Source organism: Capsicum annuum, unplaced genomic scaffold, assembly GCF_002878395.1.
Source record: "Capsicum annuum cultivar UCD-10X-F1 unplaced genomic scaffold, UCD10Xv1.1 ctg4427, whole genome shotgun sequence".
Taxonomy (NCBI): domain Eukaryota; kingdom Viridiplantae; phylum Streptophyta; class Magnoliopsida; order Solanales; family Solanaceae; genus Capsicum; species Capsicum annuum.
Window position 1 is genome coordinate 36,844 of NW_025851785.1, and position 24,087 is coordinate 60,930.

Sequence of the window (24,087 nt, forward strand, 5' to 3'; positions counted from 1 at the left end):
GAATAAATAAAGAAGTATTTTATTAGTCTTTATTTAATTTTTTTTCTTTATATTTTAGAATCAAGATGTGCTCGGGAAAATTGAAAAATCAAGGTTGAAGGTATATATAAAAATTAATATTGTGTTAAAATTCCCCTTTTATTTAGATTATTAATTGATGTAACTTTCTTTTCTTTATAATTTTTTTTTCTGAAGGATATTTAACTGATCATCCTTTGTTGACTAAAAATTTCTTTTTTCCTTTAATTTTTTGGCAGGAGGAAATCATTACTGAAGAAAACCAAATGATGCATGAAGAAGTATTCTAATATTGCAATTGTGTTTTATAATTATTTTTCCAAATTTACTATAATTATTACCTTTTTATTTACTAAAATATTAAAAATATTTTTTTTATTTATTCAGATTAAGGAGCTCAAACGTAAATTGGCTTTGAAGAAGGATCCAATTGAGCCAGACACTTCCTTGTGTTTAGGGTAATAATTATAAATTTTAATTACATTTTAAATTTAATTGCATTATTTTTATTTACTTTTTTCCCTAAATTTTTATTAATAGATTTTCTCTCTTAAACAGAATTTTTTTTTTTTCCCCTTTTTAATATGACTTCGATTGAGTTTGAATAAATCAATATAATTCGCAATAATTTCATAAAGACGACTTAATTATTAGAGATTGAGGGATCTTTATTATTTTTGTATATGAAAGACAAATTTAAGTGCAAATTAATATTTTTTTGATTTTATATATTTTGCAGGATACCAGATAATACAAGTCAGAAGCTGATAACATCTGAAGTGGGAAATGATGCTGAAAATTCAATGGAATTAGAATAGTTTTGTGTTTTTTTTTATGGCAATTTAGAATTAAGACTCTTTAAATCTTTATATGACATTATTAATATTTGGTTATTACCTTAGATTAAGTTATGTTTTATCAAGTCAAATGATGACTTTCTTCACAATTAGTTGCAAAATTTGATAAGGCTTAGACCTATCAAGAATTGAATAAGATAATATAATTTGCTTGCTTTTTAAAATTATTTTATTTATTGTGTTTGAAATAATTTTTGTGGTTGTACAATGACCACTTATTTTTTTGGTCAACATTCAGATGTTCGATATTGTAACACCTCGTATTTTGCATATATTAATTTCGTATACATGGCATCTGATATTGTCTATATACTAATTCTATATTGTCATATATGCATAAAACTCAAACTCGAGGCACTTATTTGATATTGAAAATGATCAACTTCTTGGTATGAAGCGTGTTATGCCCTTAATAGGCCTAGTTGAAGCGAATTTCGATAATTTAATAAATAAATATTAAATATTAAATAATTAAATTTAAATATAATGGATATGTTGGTGTTGGTGAATAACTACATTCAAGTATGGAACTTACTATATTACTTGTGGATTCCAAATTAAAATTTATATGTCATCTTTATCAACTAAACACACAATTTATGTCATTTAGATGATTTAATTATTATTAATTTTAATCTTATGAGTGCCACCTTTTATTATTACATATTAGATTGACCTTATATTTTTTATAAATATTTTTTTTAGAAAAAATAACACCGAATAAACAATTTTATTTTTGTGGTCACTCTTTCTTTTTAAGTACACATCAGTCTTTAGTTAACTAATTATTTTCTAAATTAAGGATTAGCATGCATTAGTCTAATCATTACTTGATTAGTCACACAAATGACGAAGCATTCAATATAATTATTCACTAATTTAATAATAATTCTCTTATAATGGTTGCATGCCAACTTTATTATATTGATTCCTTTTTTAAAAAAAAATATTCCCTGTAGTACATCAATACAAATAATCCAAATTTTATTTATTATTACAAAATGAAATATAAAATTCCTCGTGTAAAAAACATGACAAAAATATTTTATTAGCAAATAACTTTTTTTTTTGGTCCAAGATAATAATATTTTTATCTTTGAAAATTCTAAAATTGGACAATTCAATAAGTGGATTAGAATATCCTAATGATTGTGCTATAACTTTGTTTGTTTAACATATTAATATTTAAAATGTGGAATAAACAAAAAAGTATAAAGGTGAAGGAACAAAATTATGTCAAAAAATTAAAAATGGACCAATTCTACAACTTCTTCCTTTTTCATAACCTTTTAATTTTTTTCTTTCTTTTTCCCACCAGATATTCGGTATCTGCATTAGAGTCTCATTTAATTCGGATCGCGCACGACAGAGCCATTCTAGGGTGATATCTCAAGCTCGAGACCTCTGATTAAGTGTGAAACAGTCTCAGGGTTACATCAGAACCCATGTTGGTTATTTTTTACTTTCAAAATCACATAAAATAGCAAATTATTAAAATCACTTTGTGAATTTGCTATTCAAGACGCAAAAAATATACATTATTTTTAAAAGTTATTTTTAGTAGATATACCAAAATCTCAACAATCTTAGTAATCCTTAATTTAATAATCATTATGAAGCTAAAAAAGTACTCTCGTATTTAACATGATTTTTTGATAATTCAGCATTAAATTACTCTCTAATAAGAGGGGAAGGGCAGGAGAAGCAGGCAGCTCTCCGTCAACCTGCTTCTCCTGCCAACTTCTTCAGTTGCTTGCTCCATGATTTTACTATATTACCTCTAATTAATTATTATAGGTCATTTATGTATTAAAAAATTAATAATATTTAATAAAAAAGTAAAATAAACATTTATAACGTGTTTGCTTCAGCTGATTCAATCGTAGCTTCATTAAATATAGCTCTTAATTAATTATTATGTGTCATCTGAGTATTAAAAAATAATAATATTTGATCGAAAAGGTAAAAAATAATATGAAATGATAAATTAACTATTGATATTTTAAATGAACTTGACGGCTTATATGAGGTCCACTTAAAAAAAAATATTACAAATATTTTTTATTGATATTTTTCTATTTCACTTTTAATTAGTACTTGATTTTATTATATCACCCCTAATTAATTATTATATTTTATTCACATATTAAAAATTAATAATATTTAATAAAAAGGTAAAATAGGCATTTATGACATTCTGCTTCAACTGCTTCAATTATCTCCGGCAATATGTCTGCTTCTCCTGCTTATTTCATAAGCTGCTTCCTCTGTGATTTTATTATGTCATCTCTAATTAATTATTATAAGTTATTTATGTATTAGAAAATTAATAATATATAATAAAAAAAGTAAAATAAATACTAATGATATGTTTACTTCAGCTGCTTCACCCATAATTTGAATATATCACCCATAGTCAATTATTATAAGTCATCTAAATACTAAAAAATTAGTATTAAAAAATTATTATAAAGTCATCTAAGTATTAAAAAATTAATAATATTTAATATTAAATTTACTTGACGTTTTCTATGAGGCCCATTTAATTTTTTTCGCGCAAGTAATTTTGTATAGTAATTTTTTTATATCACTTCTATTTATACATGTCTGCTTCGTTGTTTCAATCGTGATTTTACTATGTCACTCTTAATTAATTATTATGACCATTTACGTATTTTGTCAATTAATAATATTTGATAAAAAAAGGTAAAATAGATATAAAATGATAAATTAACTCTTAATGTTTTAAATTAACTTGACGTCTTATACAAGGTCCACTTCAAAAAAAATTCACAAGTATTTTTTATAGTAATTTTGTTACATTACTTCTAATTAGTTGTTGTGAGTCATTAATACATGTTTGCTTTGCTGCTTCAATCGTAACTTTACTATATCACCCATAATTAATTATTATAGTTATCTAAGCATTATGATACTTAAATTAGAATAGAAGAAAAAAATATTAGACATCACAATAATTTAAACGTAAATTATTTTTAAAATGTAATTGACTATCAATGACACAAAAGTTTGGACAACGAGAGGGATATATATTATTTGAAAATTACATAAAACATATTATACATTACAATAGTTAATAACTTAAAATATCTAAAAAAAAAATAATATATTATATATTCTAAAATAATATTATAAATTACAATAATTAAAATAAATTTTTAAAAAATATTTGTTGGGCCCGTGATTAGTAACTAGTAATGTATAAATTCTTTATACTATTATTATGCAAATAAATATTAATATCTTTTTTTTTTAAATGTAGATAGAAACAAAGATGGTGATGCAAAGGTAGATGCCACATGCTTATGGAAATTAAGATTAATTAATTTTTGATTGGTAATTAAAGAGCACACGTGTCAAGATTAAAGAAGGTCAACTTTAATCTTGACCGTCCGATTGAGGTTAGGCCACCAATTTAATTAGCTTCATTATCCTAAATAATAAACCTTTGTTTGGAACCGTCCCAAAAAAATAAATTTAAAAAATTAAAATTTTTGTCTTATATAATAAATTCCAAAAATTAAAATAAACATGCACCTTAACTTATCATATTTACACAAATTTTCACTATACAAAAATTTCAACTAATTATGTATCTTCGTTGGATATATCGGGAACTAATTATGTATCTCAACAGACCCAAAATTGAAAAAAACTATTGAAAACTAATTATGTATTTTTATGAAGGAAAAATATATCTTCGTTGGATGTATTATGTATCCCGACAGACACAAAATCAAAAAAAATATATTGAAAGCTGATTATGTATCTTCACAAAGAAAAAATACATCTTCGTTTGATATCTGGACATACCCAAAATCAAAATTTCAGTAATTATGCAAAATATCAGAATATTCTGTAACTAAACTCCAAATTATCGAAATTTATGTTGTTTTTTCATTATTTCATTGGTTCAATGAGCCTCAACTTATTATATATTCAAAATTATTAGTTCACATTTTAGTGAATTTTTATAGGTAAATTTATTTTGGTGAGAGAAAGTTTGATCGATTTATAACGATATATTGTGAATCGAGGATTGGAATAAAACTTATTCGAAGTAATATTTGTCATGAATCGGCTGACACCTTTCGCTCATCCATTTTGTCAGCTCAGATGCATCATCCTTTTGTATCAAAACAATAAAATTCAGATGAATTTAACGCTATATATAATGTTGCAATCTTTTTTTTTTTTTTTGTTATGAAATGTTATAAATAACAAAGAAATTAAATTATTAGATTCATAAAGTTGTATGAGGGACAAATTCAAATTATTCAAGGTTTTGATATCAATACCAAACACATAGTGATCAAATAACCCCAAATAAAATTATAATACTTCATTAAACAACGTTAAAAATCAACTTCATATCAAACCAAATCACCACTATGAAATTGTAATGTATAAGTCATCCGTTATTTGATTTGCAACAATAGTTGGCCCAGATATCGTAAAGTATTAAATATATGATCATATAATATAATAATATAATAAGAGACGTGTTTGTTTGTGTCATCCATATGTATTGCATGAATATTCATGCATTTTGATATTTAATATTCATGCTTGATATTTAATTAGATATTTTAAATTTGAGTTTAAAAAAATAATTTTCTTTTGAAACGAACCGTTAAGACCTCCCAATCCATTTTAACGGTTGGACCATTTCGAATATTAAACTGTTTTACTGAAAAATATTCATCGATCCATATCTATTTTTCATCCGTCAATCCTGACCGTCTTAGCTTTCTACTAGATAAATTTGACTTAGTTGAACCACTCAGGATACTATATGGTTGTACCAAAAAGAACTCATCGGTATTTTTCATAGCTAATCCTGACCGTCTTAGCTTTGTACGACACAAATTTGACTTGGACCCTTTCGAATATAAGAGGGTAGGACCGTCTCGATAAAATTAGTGGCTAAAAGTCAAACTTAAACAAGAGGCCTATGATATATAAATATACGTTTAAGGATAAGGAACACATAACGTTTAACTTCACATATAGTATGACTTTTAATAAAAGAAAGATTCATTCTAGTTAATAAAATGTTAAACATTTATTTGCAATACATTAACTTGGATATTTTAGTTAATAAGATGTTAACCATTTATTTGCAATAAATTAATTTGGATGTTGTTGTTAAAATATTAATTATTAATATGAAATTTGAGTTGTTTAATTCGAAGTTTTAAATATTTCTAGTAAAAATTAGGTATCTCTTGTTTTTGTATTTTTTAAGATAATTTTTTAAACGCATTTCACATTCTTCATTATTATTTCAAATAAAATTGAAATCATGAAATTTATTATTAATTTTTTTTTATCCTTAAAATTTTGAGGCCTAAAACAAACGTTTCATTAACCTTACCGAGCCACCCTTGTCAGATGGTTATACCAGAAAATACTCATCCATCGACATCTATTTTTCACCGGCCAATCCTAACCGTCTATTCATCAATCAAGATCCATTCTATTAGAATCACGCTTGTTTAAATCTCCCATCAAACAAATGCATGCACGTGTATTCTTTAATCATGCTCTGCAGGACCACTATATTATCACCTCTCCTTATCCCTTTTTTTTTTTTAATAAAAAACAAAAAAAAATCAATTTATTTAACTTATTTTGATAGTTTAAAAAAATATAAATTTTTGGGGCATGTGGTCTTAATTAAAGATACTTCCTCCATCTAATATTAGTTGATCATTTTTTTTTTACACACATGACAAGAAATTATAAATAAAAAGGTAATGTTACCAATCTGACCCTTAAAAAAACTTTTTGGGAACCTTAAATAAGTGTGGACACTTTCCGAAAGAGTTAATAGCAAGGATAATATAAGAAAATTTTAATTAATGTTTTGTTGATTTAGTAAGGTAATCAATTAATATGAGATGAAGGGAGTATGTCAAATACCAAAACATTCTTTAATTTTGTGGTTTTAAATATGTCATACAGAAAGTTGAAACTAAATAGTCGCAAAAAAGCGAACCTTTCATTCTTTTTGAAACGAAATAAAAAAAAGTAGGTGAAATAAATTAAAAAAAAAAAAAATACAAAAAACAAAAAATTTTTTTTTTTTTTTTTGTATATAAATAGGAGAGGGCATGAATGCAAAGAAATGATAACAATCATTTCAACAAACAGCACAAACCTCCATAGTTTTCTCTTTATTATTTTTTTTAGCCACATTCAAAACATTCATCATCACCTTGTCCCCCTCTAGAATTTTTTGATACTATTAACAACTAAAAAAACCCTATTACTTTTCCACTTTGCCTTTTTCTTAGCAAAAAGCATCTTAATCTTAATCTTAATCTTAATAATAAGTGTGTGTTAAATTCTCACTATTTTCTTTTTCATTTTTGCTTCTTGTGGGTGAAACCACCTCCAACACTATGTTTCATTTTGCTTGTCATTAGCAAAACCATCTTCAATATTACAAAGGCTCTTAGCTTAATAGTATTAGTGGAGTTCTCTAAGTATAAATAAGTGTGAATTTAATTTTCATTGTTGTCTTTTTCTATTTTGATATTCATTAATACCTTTATATAACACAAAGAACTTGAGAAAAAAAAAGAAAAAAGATCACCCTACCTAACCCTTAAAAATCATTGTTTTTTTTTTCTTTGTTTCTTTTTGCCCCTTTTCTTGGTAACTTGTCTTTTGATCATAGCTAAAATACACATGCCCATGACAATCTTTTTCTCACTAGTCCAAAACTTCTCTTCTTTTCTTAAGAGTTGAGTACCCCCCACCCCCCCCCCCCACCCCCCCCCCCCACCCCACCCCCTCACCCCAACCCCCACCATTTTGAATTTGGAGTAGTAGTAGAAAACAAGTTACTACTACTCCCATATTCTTGATTCTTGATCCTTTTTCGATCACTACCTACAAACCCTATATAGAATTCCACTTTTGTCTCATTTTTGTTTGTTCCTTTGTTCTTTGTTCTCACATACAATGAAACAAGGACAACCACCACCACCACCACAACAACAACCTTTTGCTGCTCTTCCAAGAACAAGCAGTTGCAAAAGCTCCAAGAAAATCATCCCAGCTAATAACAACAACAACATTACTTATCCACGTTCTTATTCTTCAGCCAGTCGTGATTATTCACCTGACGATAAATCTCTCGTTCCAAAAAATGGATCAAACAATCTCAATCGAACCAAAACTCGTATTGGAGTTTCATCTCTCCTCAGATCACTTATCAGCATCATCTCATTCCCTGCAGTAGTACTCCCTACTTGTCGATGGCTCAACATCCCTTCGCAGTTCTCATTCACTCCATCACTGGGCCGGAAAGTCACTGGAACTTTATTTGGTCATCGCAGAGGCCATGTTAGCTTCGCAGTACAAGATGATCCCAAGTCTGATCCTGTTCTTCTCATCGAGCTAGCGATATCTACTTCATCTTTAGTTAAAGAAATGTCCTCTGGCCTTGTTAGGATCGCGTTAGAATGTGAGAAAACAGCACCAGCAGGAGCATCAGGACGGAGGCGTAGTGTGGGACTGTTTGAAGAGCCAATGTGGACGATGTACTGTAATGGGAGGAAGTGTGGATATGCTACATTGAGAGAATGTACAGAATCAGACTGGCATGTGTTGAGTACAGTGCAAAGTGTGTCTGTTGGGGCTGGAGTTATACCAGTGGTGACTGATGGTAGGAAAAACAGTGAGGGGACAGAAGGGGAGTTGTTGTATATGAGAGCAAAGTTTGAAAGAGTTGTAGGGAGTCGTGACTCAGAAGCTTTTTATATGATGAATCCTGATGGTAATGGAGGACCTGAACTCAGTATTTTTCTCCTCAGGATATGAAGGGATCCTCAGAGTAACTGATAGAGCTGTTGCCACGTGATCAGGTGGTCATGGGTTCGAGCCGTGGAAACTAATAGCCTCTTGCAGAGATGTCAGGTAAGGCTCCATGCGTACGATAAACCCTTGTCAGGCAGGAGCTTTAGTGAACCCGACTTTTTTTTTTTTTTTTTCAAAATAGGATATGAAAAAAAGAAGGTAGAAGAAAGAAATTTGATATGGGAATTAAAGAAGAGATAAAGGTGAAATGATAGTGTTTTATGTATATTTTTTTTTTGAGTATTTTGTTTTGATTTTATATATATAGTGTGTTTAATTAGGTATATGTAATGTTTTTCTTTTAGTGATTTTTGTACTTTTTTTGGGTTAAGTTTTCTATATGTATGTATATTGCATGATCATATGGATGCTTTCATCTTCATTTTCTCTTTTTAATTTACTTTATGATGGGATGAATAGAGTTTGTCCACCATTAGTAAAATTTGAAACGGAGTCTCGGAGTAATCAATAAAAATTGATGTCACGTGATCACTGGGTGGTCACGGTTCAAGCCGTGAAAATAGCCTCTTTTAGAAATCTATAATAAGGCTGTATGCATACAATAAATTAAATCCTAATGGTTTGATTCTTCTCAAACCCTGCTCATGATAGGAATTTTAGTGAACCAGACTATTTTTTTTAGGGTAAAAAGAAGAAGATAGAAGAAAAAAATTAGATATGGAAACTAAAGAAGAGAAATGGGAAATGATTAATATGTTTTATAATGTTTTCTTTGAGTATTTTGTTTTGATTTTATATATATATATATATATATATATATATTATCTTTTTCTTTTAGTTATGTTTGCACTTTTTGTGTAAGTTTTCTCTTATGTATATTTGCATGAAGCTTTGTTCTTAATTTTTCCTTTTCTCTCCTTGAGTATAGATTGATTTCATCATTGAGGGTTGTGAAGGAATGAATAAAGTTCGTCTATTATTAATGAGATGTCGATCGGGTTTGCAAAAAGATTTTAAATTTACTCTTTTCTAGCACAATTCTAAAATTAAATCGATAATGTTTAAATTCTCAATCCTCCTTTTACGCTAAAATGATGGAAAAAGATGTTTAATTGTGTTGACTTCAGAAGAAAAGAATTATACCGTTAAGGTTGCTTCTTAAAATGATTAATTCAAACATGATTATGTTCTTAAATAGTAATTAATTAATAAATTTGTTGCAATTTTAATAAATTTATTTTACACATACATTTATCATGTGTATTTATCATGATTCGACCAATAAGTACTGGTCTTAACAAAATTATTTCCTTCTAATTAATCCATGTTATTGGTGAAGAAAAAGTGGAAAATTAATTATTAATCATAATATATGTGGGGTTTAAACCTATTACAAGCAAAGCAAAGAAAATGTATACATATAATGATTGAAGCAACAACAAAAAGTTAATTACAAGTTTATGCTAAAAATATTGGGACACATATAGTTAGGTAATATCCGACAATTGGTGTTAAGTCATTAATTTCTATTAAAAAAGATTTTCTTTGCAATTTTATTTAGTAACACAAGACATACGTACAAAACACGTATGTATGACTAGTAAATAAAAAAAAAAGTAAGATAAAAAGGATAACAAAAATAAGGAGTGAAAGGAGACAGAAAAAATTAGTTGTAAATTGATGAAACTTTAAATCTTTATAATTTTGCGCTCGAATGTTTGTTTGAGGCGATTTTCTTTTTGAATTTGCGTATTTTTCGAGATCTATGAGGACAAACTGCCAGCCAATTTTCTGAAAAAGAGCTTATATCCCATTCAATCAACACTTTTTCCCAATTTGATACGCAATGTTCATTCTTCGGTAGCCAAAAAAGTGATGAAAAGTAAACAATTTGAAGATCAAAATAGCATAGTAAGGTGGATGCGAATGTCGAATTTAACATTTGAAATTTAGTTTTATAAAATGAGAATTTTATACCGGTCTTACAAGTCGATCAAGTCGTGCCAGGGAGGTTGGGGAGCATCCCAATACGGTCCGTTTGGATGGGCGAGCCATTTGGGTGGTCAAACGGGGTAAACGGCGCAAATGGGGCATTTTCAGGTCAAATCGGTGTGCTATAGTCCATGATTTCGTAGGTGGGCCCAGGGTGCGGGCGTGATATGGGCCTAAAATAATTTGGGTCATGCTAGGGAGGTTGGGAAGCATTCCAGTGTGGTCCGTTTGGGTAGGCGGGGCCATTTGGGTGGTCAAAAGGGCAAAACGGCGCGAACAGGGCATTTTTGAATCAAATTGAAGTGCTATAGCCCACAGTTTTTGGGGTGGGCCTAGGGTCCATATGTGATTTTGGCAAAAAATTGACCGGGCTGCCCCAAATAGGCTGGGGAGTGGCCTAGTATGGACCTTGGTGGTTTTTTTTGGTGTTTTGGGTGGTCAAACGGGGGAAACGGTGCGAATGGGATATTTTTGGGCCAAATTGATGTGCTATAACCCATGATTTTTGGGGTGGGCCTAGGGGCCAAGCGTTATTTTGGTCAAAAATCGATCGGACTGTCTCAAACAGGCTGAAAAGCGGCCTAGTGTAGACCTTTGTGGATTTTTGGGTGGTTTGGGTGGTCAAATGGGGGAAACAGCGCGAACGAGGCATTTTCGAGCCAAATTTGTATGCTATAACCCACGGTTCTGTGGGTGGGCCCGGGCATGTTGTGGGCTCAAAATTGATCGGGTCATGTTAAGGAGATTGGGCAGCGTCCCAATATGGTCCGTTTGGGTGCCGGGCCATTTGGTGATCAAACGGGGAAAACGGCGTGAATGAGACATTTTCGAGTCAAATCGCTATGCTATAGCCCACTGTTCCGTGGGTAGGCCCGGGGTCCGGGCGTGCTGTTGGCCCATAATCAAATGGGTCATGCCAGAGAGGTTAGGGAGCATTCCAATGTGGTCCGTTTTGGTAGGCGGGGCCATTTGGGTGGTCAAACGGGCGCGAACGGGGTATTTTTGGGCCAAATTAGTGTGCTATAGCCCACGGTTTTTTGGATGGACTTGGGAGCCGGACGTTATTTTTGCCAAAAATTGAAAGAACTCCACCAAACAGGTTGGGGAGCTGCCTCGTGTGGACCTTCGTGATTTTTTGGGCAGTTTGGGTGGTCAAACGGGGGAAAAGCGCGAACAGGGTATTTTTGAGCCAAATGGGTGTGCTATAGCCCATGATATTTGGGATGGGCCTGTAAGCCAGGCGTGATTTTGTTCAAAAATTGACCAGGCTTCCCCAAACAGGTTGGGAGCAGCCTAGTGTGGACCTTTGTGTTTTTTAGGGCAGTTTGGGTGATCAAATAGGGGAAACAGCGCAAACAGGATATTTTTGAGCCAAATCGGTGTGCTATAACCCACGGTTCCGTAGGTGAGCTCGGGATTCAGGCATGCTATAGGAACAAAATTGATCAGGTCGTGCCAGAGAGGTTGAGAAGCATTCTAGTCTAGTCCGTTTGGGTGGGCAGGGCTATTTTGGTGGTCAAACGAGAGAAACAGCGGGAACAAAGCATTTTTGAGCCAAATTGGTGTGCTATAGCCCACGGTTCCATCGGTGGGCCTAAGGTTCGGGCGTGTTGTAGGCCCAAAATCGATCAGAGCATGCCTGGGAGGTTGGGGAGCATCCTAGTGTGGTTCGTTTGGGTGGGTGGCGCCATTTAGGTGGTCAAACAAGTTAAACGGAGCGATCGGGGTATTTTCGAGCCAAATCGATGTGCTATAGCCCATGATTTTTGGGGTAGGCCCGAGGGCCGGGGGTAATTTTGGCCAAAAATCAATCGAGCAGCCCCAAAAAGGATAGGGATTGGCCTAGGGTAGACCTTTGTGGTTTTTTGGGCGGTTTAGGTGGTCAAACGGGGGAAACGATGCAAAATGAGGCATTTTCGGGCTAAATGGGTGTGCTATAGCCCACAGTTTCGTAGGTGGGCCTGGGGTTCGGGCGTGCTATCGATCCAAAATCGATCGGGTCATGCTAGGGAGGTTGGGGAGCGTCCCAGTGTGGTCCGTTTGGGTGAGCAGGGCCATTTGGTTGGTCACACAAGGGAAACGACGCGAACGGGCATTTTTAGGCCAAATCAGTGTGTTATAGCCCATAATTTCGTGTATGGGCCCAGGGTTCGAGCATGCAGTGGGCCTAAAATCAATCGGGTCATGCTAAGGAAGTTGGTGAGTGTCCAGGATGGTCCATTTGGATGGGCGGAGCCATTTGGGTAGTCAAACGAGTGAAACGGCATGAATGGTTTTCTCGCCAAATCGGTGTGCTATAGCCCACGGTTCCATGGGTGATCCTAGGATACGAGTGTAATTTTGTCTAAAAATTGACCGAGCTTCCCCAAATAGGTTGGGATGCGGCCTAGTGTGAACCTTTGTTGTTTTTTGGGTGGTTTGGGTGGTCAAACGGGGGAAATGGTGCGAATGGGGCATTTTTGGGCCAAATCGGTGTGCTATAGCCCATGATTCTATGGGTGGGCCCGGGGTTCGAACATGCCGTTGTCCTAAAATCAACTGGGTCATGCTAGGAAGGTTGAAGAGCATCCCAATATGGTATGTTTAGGTGGGCGGGGACTTTTGGGTGGTCAAACGAACTAAACAGCAGGAACGGGGAATCGGGCTAAATCGGCGTGCTTAGCTTATGGTTTTGTGGGTGGGCCCGGGGTTCGGGTGTGCTATGGGCCTAAAATCTACCGGGTCATGCCAGAGAGATTGGGGAGCATCCCCGTGTGGTTCGTTTAGGTGGGCGAATCCATTTGGGAAGTCAAACAGCGCGAACGGGGTATTTTTTCGCCAAATCAATGTACTATAGCCCATGTTTTTGGGGGTGGGCCTAAGAGCCGAGCTTGATTTACGCAAAAAATAACTGGGCTCCCCAACAAGGTTAAGGAGCGGCCTAGTATGGACCTTTGTGTTTTTTGGGGCGATTTGAGTGGTCAAACGGGGGAAACGACGCGAACGAGGTATTTTCGGGCCAAATTGATGTGCTATAGCCCATGGTTCCTTGGGTGGGCTAGATATCCGGGCGTGATTTTAGCCAAAAATTCATTGGGCTGGCCCAAACAGGTTGGGGAGTGGCCTAGTGTGGACCTTTATGGTTTTGTGGGCGGTTTGGGTGGTCAAACGGGGGAAACGACGCGAACAGGTCATTTTTGTGGCCAAATCAGTGTGCTACAGTCCACGGTTCCATGGGTAGGCAAGGGGTGCGGGCGTGGCGTAGGCCCAAAATCGATCAGGTCGTGCCAGAGAGGTTGGGGAGCATCCCAATGTGGTCTGTTTGGGTAGGCGAGGCCATTTGGGTGGTCAAATGAGGAATGACGCGAATAAGGCATTTTCGGGCTAAATCGGTGTGCTATAGCCCATGGTTCCGTAGGTTGGCCTAGGATTCGAGCATTTTGTAGGCCCAAAATCGACCAAGCCTTGCCAGGGAGGTTGGGAAGCTTCCCAGTTTGGTCCGTTTGGGTGGGCGGGGCTATTTGGGTTGTCAAATGGGACAAACAGTGTGAACGAGGCATTTTAAAGAAAAATTAGTGTACTATAGCCCATGATTCTGTGGGTGGGCTCGGGGTCTAGTCGTGATATGGGTCCAAAATTAACCAGGTCATGCCAGAGAGATGGAGAGTGTCCCAGTGTAGTCCGTTTGGATGGGCGGCGCTATTTGGGTGGTCAAACATGTGAAACGGCACAAACGGGGCATTTTCAAGACAAATTAGTGTACTATAGCCCACGATTTTTGGGCATCATCGGTGTGCTATAACCCATGATTTTTGGGGTGGGCCCGAGGGCCAGGCGTTATTTTGGCCAAAAATTGACCAGGCTGCCCCAAACAGTCTAGGGAGAGGCCTAGTGTGGACTTTTGTGGTTTTTGGGTGGGGTGGGTGGTCAAATAGGGGAAACAACGCGAATGAGGCATTTTCTGGCCAAATCGATGTGCTATAGCCCACGATTCCGTGGGTAGGCCCATGGTTCGGGTATGCAGAAGGCCCAAAATCGACCGAGTCGTACTAGGGAGGTTAGGGAACGTATAAGTGTAGTCCGTTTGGGTAGGCGGGGCCATTTGGATAGTCAAACGGGGGACACAAATAGGGTATTTTTGAGCCAAATCGGTGTGTTATAGCCCTCGGTTCCGTGGGTGGGCCGGGGTCTGGGCATTCTGTAGGCCCAAAATCGATCGAGTTATGCGAGAAAGGCCGAGGACCATCTCAATATGGTTCGTTTGGATGGTCGGGGCCATTTGGGTGGTCAAACGGGTGAAACAGCACGAACGGTGCATTTTTTGGCCAAATCGGTGTGCTATTGCCCACGGTATTTAGGGTGGGCCCAACAACCAGTGATGATTTTTGCCAAAAATTGATATGGTTGCCCCAAATAGGCTGGTGAGCATCCTAGTGTGGACCTTTGTGGTTTTTTGGCGGTTTAGGTTGTCAAACGAGGGAAACAGCGTGAACGGTTATTATTGAGCAAAATTGATGTGCTATAACCCACGGTTCCATGGGTGGGCCTGGGGTCCGGGCGTACTGTGGGCCCAAAATCGATCGGGTCATGCCAAAAAGGTTGGAGAGCATCCCAGTGTGGTCCATTAGGGTGGACGGGGCCATTTGTATAGTCAAACGGGGAAACAGCGTGAATGGGGCATTTTTTAGATAAATTGGTGTGCTATAGCCCATGGTTTTGTGGGTGGGCCCGTGGTTCGAGCGTGCTGTGGTACCAAATTCGACCGGTTCATTTTAGGGAGGTTGGAGAAGGTCCAAGTGAGGTCTACTTGGGTGGGTGGGACCATTTGTATGGTCAAACAGGGGAAACGGCACAAACAGAGCATTATCAGGCCAAATCGGTGTGCTATAGCCCACGATTTTTTGGGTGGGCTCAGGAGCTGGTGTGATTTTAGCAAAAAATTAATCGGGCTACCCTAAACAGGCTGAAGAGCGGCCTAGTGTGGACCTTTATGGTTTTTTGGGCGGTTTGGGAGGTCAATGGGGGAAAATGGCACGAATGGGGCATTTTCGGGCCAAATTGGTGTTGCTATAGCCCACGATTTTTTGGGTTGGGATCGGGGGTTGGGAGTGATTTTGGCCAAAAATCGATCGAGCTTCCCCAAACAGGTTGGGGGCGGCCTAATGTGGACCTTTGTTGTTTTTTGGGCGGTCAAACGGGAGTAACGGCGCGAACGGGGCATTTTTAGGCCAAATCGATGTGCTATAGCCCATGGTTTTGTGGGTGGGCCCAGGGTTCGGACGTTCTGTGGGCCCAAAATCGACCAAGTCATGCCTGGGAGGCTGGGGAGCATCCCAGTATGGTTCATTTGGGTGGTCAAACGTGTAAAACGATACGAATGAGGCATTTTTGGGCTAAATCGGTGTGCTATAGCCCTTGGTTTTGGGGGTGGGCCCAGGTTCCAAGCGTGATTTGGTAAAAAATCGATCGGGCTGCACCAAACAAGTTGGGGAGTGGCCTAGTGTGGACTTTTGTGGTTTTTTAGGTGGTGAAACGGGGGAAAAGGTGCAAATGAGGCATTTTCGGCCTAAATTGGTGTGCTATAGCCCACGGTTCAGTGGATGGGCTCGGGGTGCAGGCATTTCATGGGCCCAAAATTAACCAGGTCATGCCAGAGGGGTTAAGGAGCGTCCCAGTATGATCCGTTTGCATGGTTGAGGCCATTTAGGTGATCAAATAGGGAAAACGATGCGAACGGGGCATTTTTGGGCCAAAGCGGCCTAGTGTGGACCTTTGTCATTTTTTAGGTGGTTTGGGTGGTCAACGGGGGAAACGGCGCGAATAGAGCATTTTCAACTAAATCAGTGTGCTATAGCCCATGGTTCTGTAGGTAGGCCCGGGATCTGAGCGTGATTTTGGCCAAAAATAGATCGGGCTACCCCAAACTGGCTAGGGAGCGGCCTAATGTGGCCTTTGTGTTTTTTTGGGCATTTTGGGTGGTCAAACAGGGGAAACGGTGCAAACGGGCCATTTTTGGACCAAATCGGTGTGCTTACAGCCCACGGTTTCATAGGTGGGCCCATGATCCGGACATGTCATAGGCTTAAAATCGACCGAGTCATGCCAGAGAGGTTGAAGAGCATCCCAGTATGGTCCGTTTCGGTGGGCGAGGCCATTTGATTTGTCAAACAGAAGAAACGGCATGAACAAGGCATTTTCAGGCCAAATCAGTGTTCTATATCCCACGGGTTTTGGTGTGGGCCTAGAGGTCGGGCGTGATTTTGGCTAAAAATCAATCGAGCTTCTCTAAACAGGCTGGGGAGCGACCTAGTGTAGACCTTTATAGTTTTTGGGTGGTTTAGGTAGTCAAACGAGGAAACGGAATGAACGGGGCATTTTTGGGCTAAATCGGTGTGCTATAGCCCACGATTTTGTAGATGGGCTTGAGGTCTGGGCGTACTGTTGGCCCAAAATTGACCGGGTCTTTCCAGGGAGGTCAAAAAGTATCCCAGTGTGTCCCTTTGGGTGTGCGGGGCCATTTGGGTGGTCAAACGGATGAAACGACATGAATGGGGCATGTTCAAGCCAAATCGGTGTGCTATAACCCACGATTTTTAGGGTGTGCCTGGTTCTGGGCATTATTTTGGTCACAAATTGATCGGGCTACCCCAAACAGGCTGGGGAGCGGTCTAGTTTGGACCTTTGTGTTTTTTGGGCAATTTTGGCGGTCAAACGGGGCATTTTCGAGCCAAATCAGTGTGTTATAGCCCACTGTTTTGGGGGTGGGCCCTAGGTTCGAGCGTGTTATAGGTCAAAAATTGATCGGGGCGTGCCAGTGAGGTTGGAAATCATCCCAGTGTGGTCCGTTAATTTATTGTTGCCATTTGGGTGGACAAACGGGCGACACGTCGCGAATGGACCATTTTCGGGCTAAATTAGTGTGCTATAGCCCATGGTTTTAGGGTAGACCCGGGGTTCGGGTGTGCTGTGGGTCAAAAATTCACTGGGGCCTGCTAGGGAGGTTGGGGATCATCCCAGTATGGTCTGTTTAATTTTTCGTGGCTATTTGGGTTAACAAACGAGTGAAACGGTGCGAATGGGGCATTTTTGGGGTAAATCGGTGTGCTATAGCCAACGATTTTGGGGGTAGGCCCAGGGTCCGGGTGTGTTGCAGGCCGAAAATCGACTAGGGCATGCCATGGAGGTTGGAGATCGTCCCAGTGTGGACCGTTTAATTTTTTATGGCTGTTTGGGTGGACAAACGGGCGAAACAGCGCGAACAGGGCATTTTCGGGCCAAATCGGTGTGCTATAGCCCACGTTTTTGGGGCTGGGCCCGTGGTCCGGGCATACTATGGGCCGAAAATTGCCTGGGGCGTGCCAGGGAAGTTGCGGATCATCCTAGTGTGGTCCGTTTAATTTTTCGTGGTCATTTGGGTGGACAAACGGGCAAAACAGCGAGAACGGGGTATTTTCCGGCCAAATCAGTGTGCTATAGCCCACGGTTTCGGAGGTAGGCCCGGGGTCCGGGCGTGCTGTGGTTGAAAAATCGACCGAGGCATGCCAAGGAGGTTGGGGATCATTCCAGTGTGGTTCGTTTAATTTTTCGTGGCCATTTGGGTTGACAAACGGGCGAAATGGCGCAAACAGGACATTTTCAGGCCAAATCAGTATGCTATAGTTGACGGTTTTGGGGGTAGGCCCGGGGTTCGAGCGTGCTGTGGGCCAAAAATCGTATATAAAAAAAAAGTAAAATAGAGGGTAATGCATATTCTAGTTTGCAACCAAAGTTGATTATACCTTCTTTTCCCCTTGCTATTGTCTGAGAGAAAACTTCTCCATGATCATATTGAGAACATCAAACACACGGTGAATTGAATAAATTCAGAATCTCTTACCATATATTTAAGGACTCTAATAAGGAAAAGTTTTATCATAAATATATTTAATTAATTTTTAACACTTAAATATTAGGAAAAATCATTAATTGTGATGACTTCTAATAAGAAAAGGTTTTACCATATATATATTTAATTAATTTTTAACTCTTAAATATTAGAAAAAAATAGTGAAAAGATGATTTTGTCTAAAGCAAAGACTTTTAATGAAGGGCAAAAAGTTCAAACAATATTTCTAAGGTCCTTCACACTTTTAATATATTATAGATTATAGATTATAGATAATGAGAGTCAATAAAATTTCTATATGTCTTTTAAATATTTTAAGTTATTAATTATTGTGATTTGTGGTAACAAATTTGTTTTGAACATAATAGCCAATTAAATAAATAAAATTTTTTTACTTTCAATATGTAGTTATAGTTAATTAATATAAATTAATAAAATATATTCAATATTTAAATCATTATAATGAAACAATGGAATTATTATATATTGGGATATGATATATAATTAAGTGGGAGTAGAGAGGTTTTTTGGTAATTGCATAAGAAGTGGTCGAAACCACCTCTTTTATATAATAGAAATACATTGGGTATGTTGTTGGTCTTTGGAGTGATGTTGAAGTTTCCTTGCACTTTTCACTTTTAAATCCAACTAGTATTAGTTTGGTCCTCAATATACTGAACTGCTGATTTACCCAAGAAAAGTACTATAGTTCTTTCTTTGCTTTTGTTTTACGTTACGTTTGTTTCATTATAGAAAAGTGATTTGATATTGGTTCATGTGCAAGATCTGATTTATGCTGTTATTTTTTGCAGGACAGAAAAGCACTTAGAGCTCTTAAAGGACTCATGAAATTGCATGCTCTGGTAAGGGGTTTCCTTGTCCGAAAAAGAGCTGCTGCAAATCTTCACAGCATGAAGGCTCTCATCAGCGCGCAGGCTGCTGTTCGATCTCAATGAGCTCGTCGTTCAATGACTAATGACAATAGACACCAACCCGAGATGCAAGCATTGTAAGAAAATAGTCCCATTGTGTTTGTTTTTCTAGTTTGTCATACTCCTAATTACATGTCTTACTCACAGTCATTTCACAATAAGCTACGATCCCATAGCGCGCCAAAGCAAAGAGCAGAGCCGGCGGGACCAAAGTGGTGTCAGAATGTAAAAGGCTTGTTGTCAAGTGCTGGAAGAGTACTGTTTCTGAGAAATTTTTGTTTTGCATTGGCCTACCTTAACTTTGGGTAATTGAATTATAGATATAAGAAAATATGGTTGTATAGAAAAGAAAATCTAAAAAGTTAAAACTTCTCTAGTGCTTATCCTTCACAAGAAATGGTGACAAATTAGTATTAGGATAGAGTGGTGTGCTTGTGTAAATTCTTTGACTCTGTTCTATCAATGAATCTTCCTTCTTGAATTGTATCCATTGAAAGGTTTTTATGAATCTTTGACATCCTAAGATTTTACCTGGAGGATCCATTGGTGGCTTCCTAGAGGTCGCCTCCTTGCATAGAATTCTTCTGCTGCCGTGCCACTTAAAATCGAACTTTGGCCCTTCAAACTCCATTCTGAAATTGAGAAAATACATTTGCACCAAACTACATGGTTTATTCGAAGAAACCATAGCTTGTTTACATCTTCTAATGATAAGCTTCTTCCAATTAATTGATTGAAGCTCAAACTCTTATTTTTGGATTCCAACTGCTCCTTTGAGGTCTCTGCTTGTGCTTTCCTTTTATTTATATGACGTTTGATCTCAAGAAAGTATTTTGTTTGCACGTGAAGATATTTTCATATCATGTTATTCTACAAGATAGTCTATTTTATTAGGATGAAACTAGTATACATACCCGCGCTATGCGCCGACAATTCTTATATAAGTAATCATTAAAATAGTATCCCTGAAAAATCGTAAAAACTCTTCCTGCAATTAGTTTTGTATCATTATTGAGAAATGAAAGATTTCATTGAGATAAACTATCTCCATATATACACTTGCATTTGACAACATTAATCACATCATCCATAACTGATACTCCTACAATACCATACCACTACATAAAAGCAGCCGCAAGATATATCAACCATCTTTTAATTCGCACTATATAAATTATTCTTACAACTGATCTTTGAATATCTTGAGAACACTAATATTGACCTGTAAAGCTCATTATCGGAACAATTCATCATTCTGCAAATTGGACATCCGTACTATATTCCAATAACTATCAAGAGCACCCTAAAAAAACAAATCAGGAAAAAATCATATATTGAAATCTTGCTCAATTAGTCAATGAGTGAGGAAGATCTTATTGAATAAACTCAAGGATTTACTATAACGAATCACGTTGTACACTGAGCTCCATAAAATAATTTTTTGCAAAAGGAGAAGAGTCTTATTTTATGACAAATAAGATATGGATACATATAAATAAAGAAACTTAAAATTCATTTTTGTCAATAAATAACTTCATTTACACAGATTTCAATGATATTCACAGTCTATAGTTATCTAAAGAGTTAATACATAAATAAGACCTTAAACTTGACACCAAATTATAACTTTGACTTTAAACTTTGACAATGCACAATTATGACCTTTAACTATTCAAAACCGCACAAATATGACCTCGATCCTACGTGGAAAAATGCGTGTTCAACACGCAAAACTAGGCGCGTCCAGCTTAAAATCTAAGGGCATAATACATAAATATGACCCTAAACTTTGACAGTACACAAATATAACCTTTAACTATTCAAAACTGTACAAATATGATCTTTAAATGACTTTTCACTATTATTTTTTCATTATTTTCGGCTCAAAGATGAAAATGACATCTAATTTCTTTTGTCATTACGGAAAAAGAGCAATATTGAAGATTTATTAATTAGGTGGGTCAGCCTTATACGAAAAAAATCGCGCGGGTATGTATATATATTATAAAGCTGAGGGCGAATTTAAGTTATATAATATATCTAAATATTATTTATTTAAATATTAAATTAAAGATGAAAATATACTAATAATAAAAAATTATAGTTTTAATAAAATGTTATTAAATTAATGTTATTAAGGATAGTAGTAGTAGTATATTAAATTAACGTTATCAAATTAACGTACTTAAAATGTTATTAAATTAACGTAATTAAAATGTTATTAAATTAACGTTATTAAAACGTTAGTAAATTAATGCAAGGGGCGGGCTTACGTGGTTGCATGGGGTTCACCCGAACCCCTTCAGTAAAAAAAATTATGGTGTATACATATAAGGTAGAAAATGTATATTTATGTACGTATAATAATGTTGAACCACATGAAACAAGGCACTTAGATAGCCCAGGGGTGTGATTTGCTCTTCTTAGGCGGTTCCTTCATCTTACTGCGCGAGTTCGATTCCTGCTAATGGTTGTTTTTTTTAATTAAAAAAACTAGATGCTGCTGCTATAGAAATAAATAAAATAATAATAATAATAATAATAATAAAACTTTTTTTAATTAAAAAAAAGCTAGGTGCTGCTGCAATAGAAATAAATAAAATAATAATAATAATAATAATAAAAATAATTTTGTTTCAACATAAAAAATAAAACTTTGACAGTGCATAAATATGACCTTTAACTATTCAAAACTGCACAAATATGACCTCTCTCTAAGTCAGCCCTTTTAATGAATGGCACCGTGTGATTGGATTACCTTACCATATAGGCGCAAGTGAGACTCACGCATGGGGTTGCAAAATCGGAGATCGTATTTGTTCAGATTTTGAATAGTTAAAGGTCCTATTTGTGTACTATCAAAGTTTAAGGTCAAAGTTATAATTTCATGTGAAGTTTAGGATCATATTTATGTATTATCTCTTATATAAACCAACCTTAGCAAATGGAAAAATGCCATTCAGATCTAAAACAATTACACCCATAAACTCGTGAAGATGATCAAATTCCAATGTTACAACTTCCTTCAATCTTCTCATCCATAACATAGAGTAATATGTATCAAAGGAAATCCTTAATACAATAGTTTAAAAACCAATTCAAAAATTGTGAAAACTTGAACCTCAAAATACATTTTCCCATGTCTTCTACAGAAAAACGAAAAGGTTTAGATACAACCAAAAAGTTCGAGTTTGAGATACCCTCTATGTGACAAGAGCCAATTCAAGAAGTACCCACCAAAGAGTTGTAGAATAAAAAATCAATACAATAAATAAAAATAAATGCTAAGTCTGCACCTATGCATTTTAAATCAAAAGCTACAATTATAAATAATATGTCTATAAATACAAACAAATACAAATAACAGAAAAGTTAAAACACCTAATAACAGAAGCTATAACTTAACAGAGGAGAAAATTATGGAATGTACTATTTACTTGAAGTGCTTGGACATCAAAATAGGAAAAAAGGTATTCTGACCATTAGAGAATTTTGAGACTTCTGTGAGAGAGGTTCATATAATATTAAGAGTGATACCTAAAAATGTCTTCTCGAATCATGTGTCATCCTCTGTCCTGCAAAAGAAAATAATCAGACAAAAACTTTTATCATGATAGACACTTGAATATCAAATAATCACAACCTCTTTCATTTGAGAACGTCTCTCTTTCTTCATATTCTTGTTCGTGCTATCGAGTCATAATGCTCCTCTTCCATACTCTAATTTGTGCTATGGTGTCGCCCTTACTAAAGTAAAGTTATCCCGAATTCATTTCTGACTATGATGTGCTCAGATATATCTCATTGTTGAGGTGATGCAAGTGCAGAAGTTTAGAGTCTAAATGGTATGGTCCTTTCTGATTGAGCCATATATGATTTTAAAATTTGTGCGAGGACTTGAGAAGAGTTCGTTAGTGCTTCAGGGTGTATTGATTTTAGTGTGAATTTTGATTCTGATGAAATTGTGCTTTTCAGCCTGCAGTATTAAGCATATTCATTCCTTTTCAAAAAAAAATTTATGTTGCATATGTTATGCTTAAGGGGGAATGATGTGTAGCAGAATGTTGGAATTGTATTTCCACCCGAGTAGTAGTATAAGTTAAAGTGACAGTGTCATGACCTATTGGTAGTGATATTGGACCAAGAAGTTGGTGATGTGAAGTCACAAAGTTAGAAGTCAAAGTGAGGGTGACTTTTGTGTAAATAAATATTTTAGTTGAATAACCGATGTTTGAGGATGATTTACCCCTTTATAGTAATAGACTAATGTGGTAGCTAGTAGCATGGGTGGATTATATGGTAGTCTGCGGGGAAGTGTTTGACTCAGATTTTTATTTATATAGAGTAAGATGTGTATTTTTAGATCTTTGAATATTGTGTATCAAGTTTCGATCTCTTGTAATCTTGTTATCATTGTGTTGTTGAAACTAAAAAGTCTAGTGAAGCCGTGTGGGGTTCTTTCGATTCACTAGCATAGTTGCCTTGTCATTTATCTCATTTTATTGTTCAAAACACAAAAAATAAAATCTAGTGAAGCCGTGTGAGGCCTATTTCGATTCACTAGCAACTTGTT

The 24,087-nt window shown here is 36.0% G+C and overlaps 1 protein-coding gene across 1 annotated transcript; it reads left to right on the forward strand.

Moving 5' to 3' along the window:
* The first annotated feature begins 7,040 nt into the window (after positions 1-7,040).
* Positions 7,041-9,408, forward strand: LOC107872247 (protein MIZU-KUSSEI 1). The gene has a single exon (XM_016719011.2). It carries the CDS (start codon positions 7,869-7,871, stop codon positions 8,727-8,729), a length of 861 nt encoding a protein of 286 aa, XP_016574497.1. The 5' UTR covers positions 7,041-7,868; the 3' UTR covers positions 8,730-9,408.
* The last annotated feature ends 14,679 nt before the right edge of the window (positions 9,409-24,087 follow it).

Coding starts and splice junctions, on each gene's coding strand:
- LOC107872247 (XM_016719011.2), top strand. CDS start 7,869: ATGAAACAAGGACAACCACCACCACCACCACAACAACAACCTTTTGCT.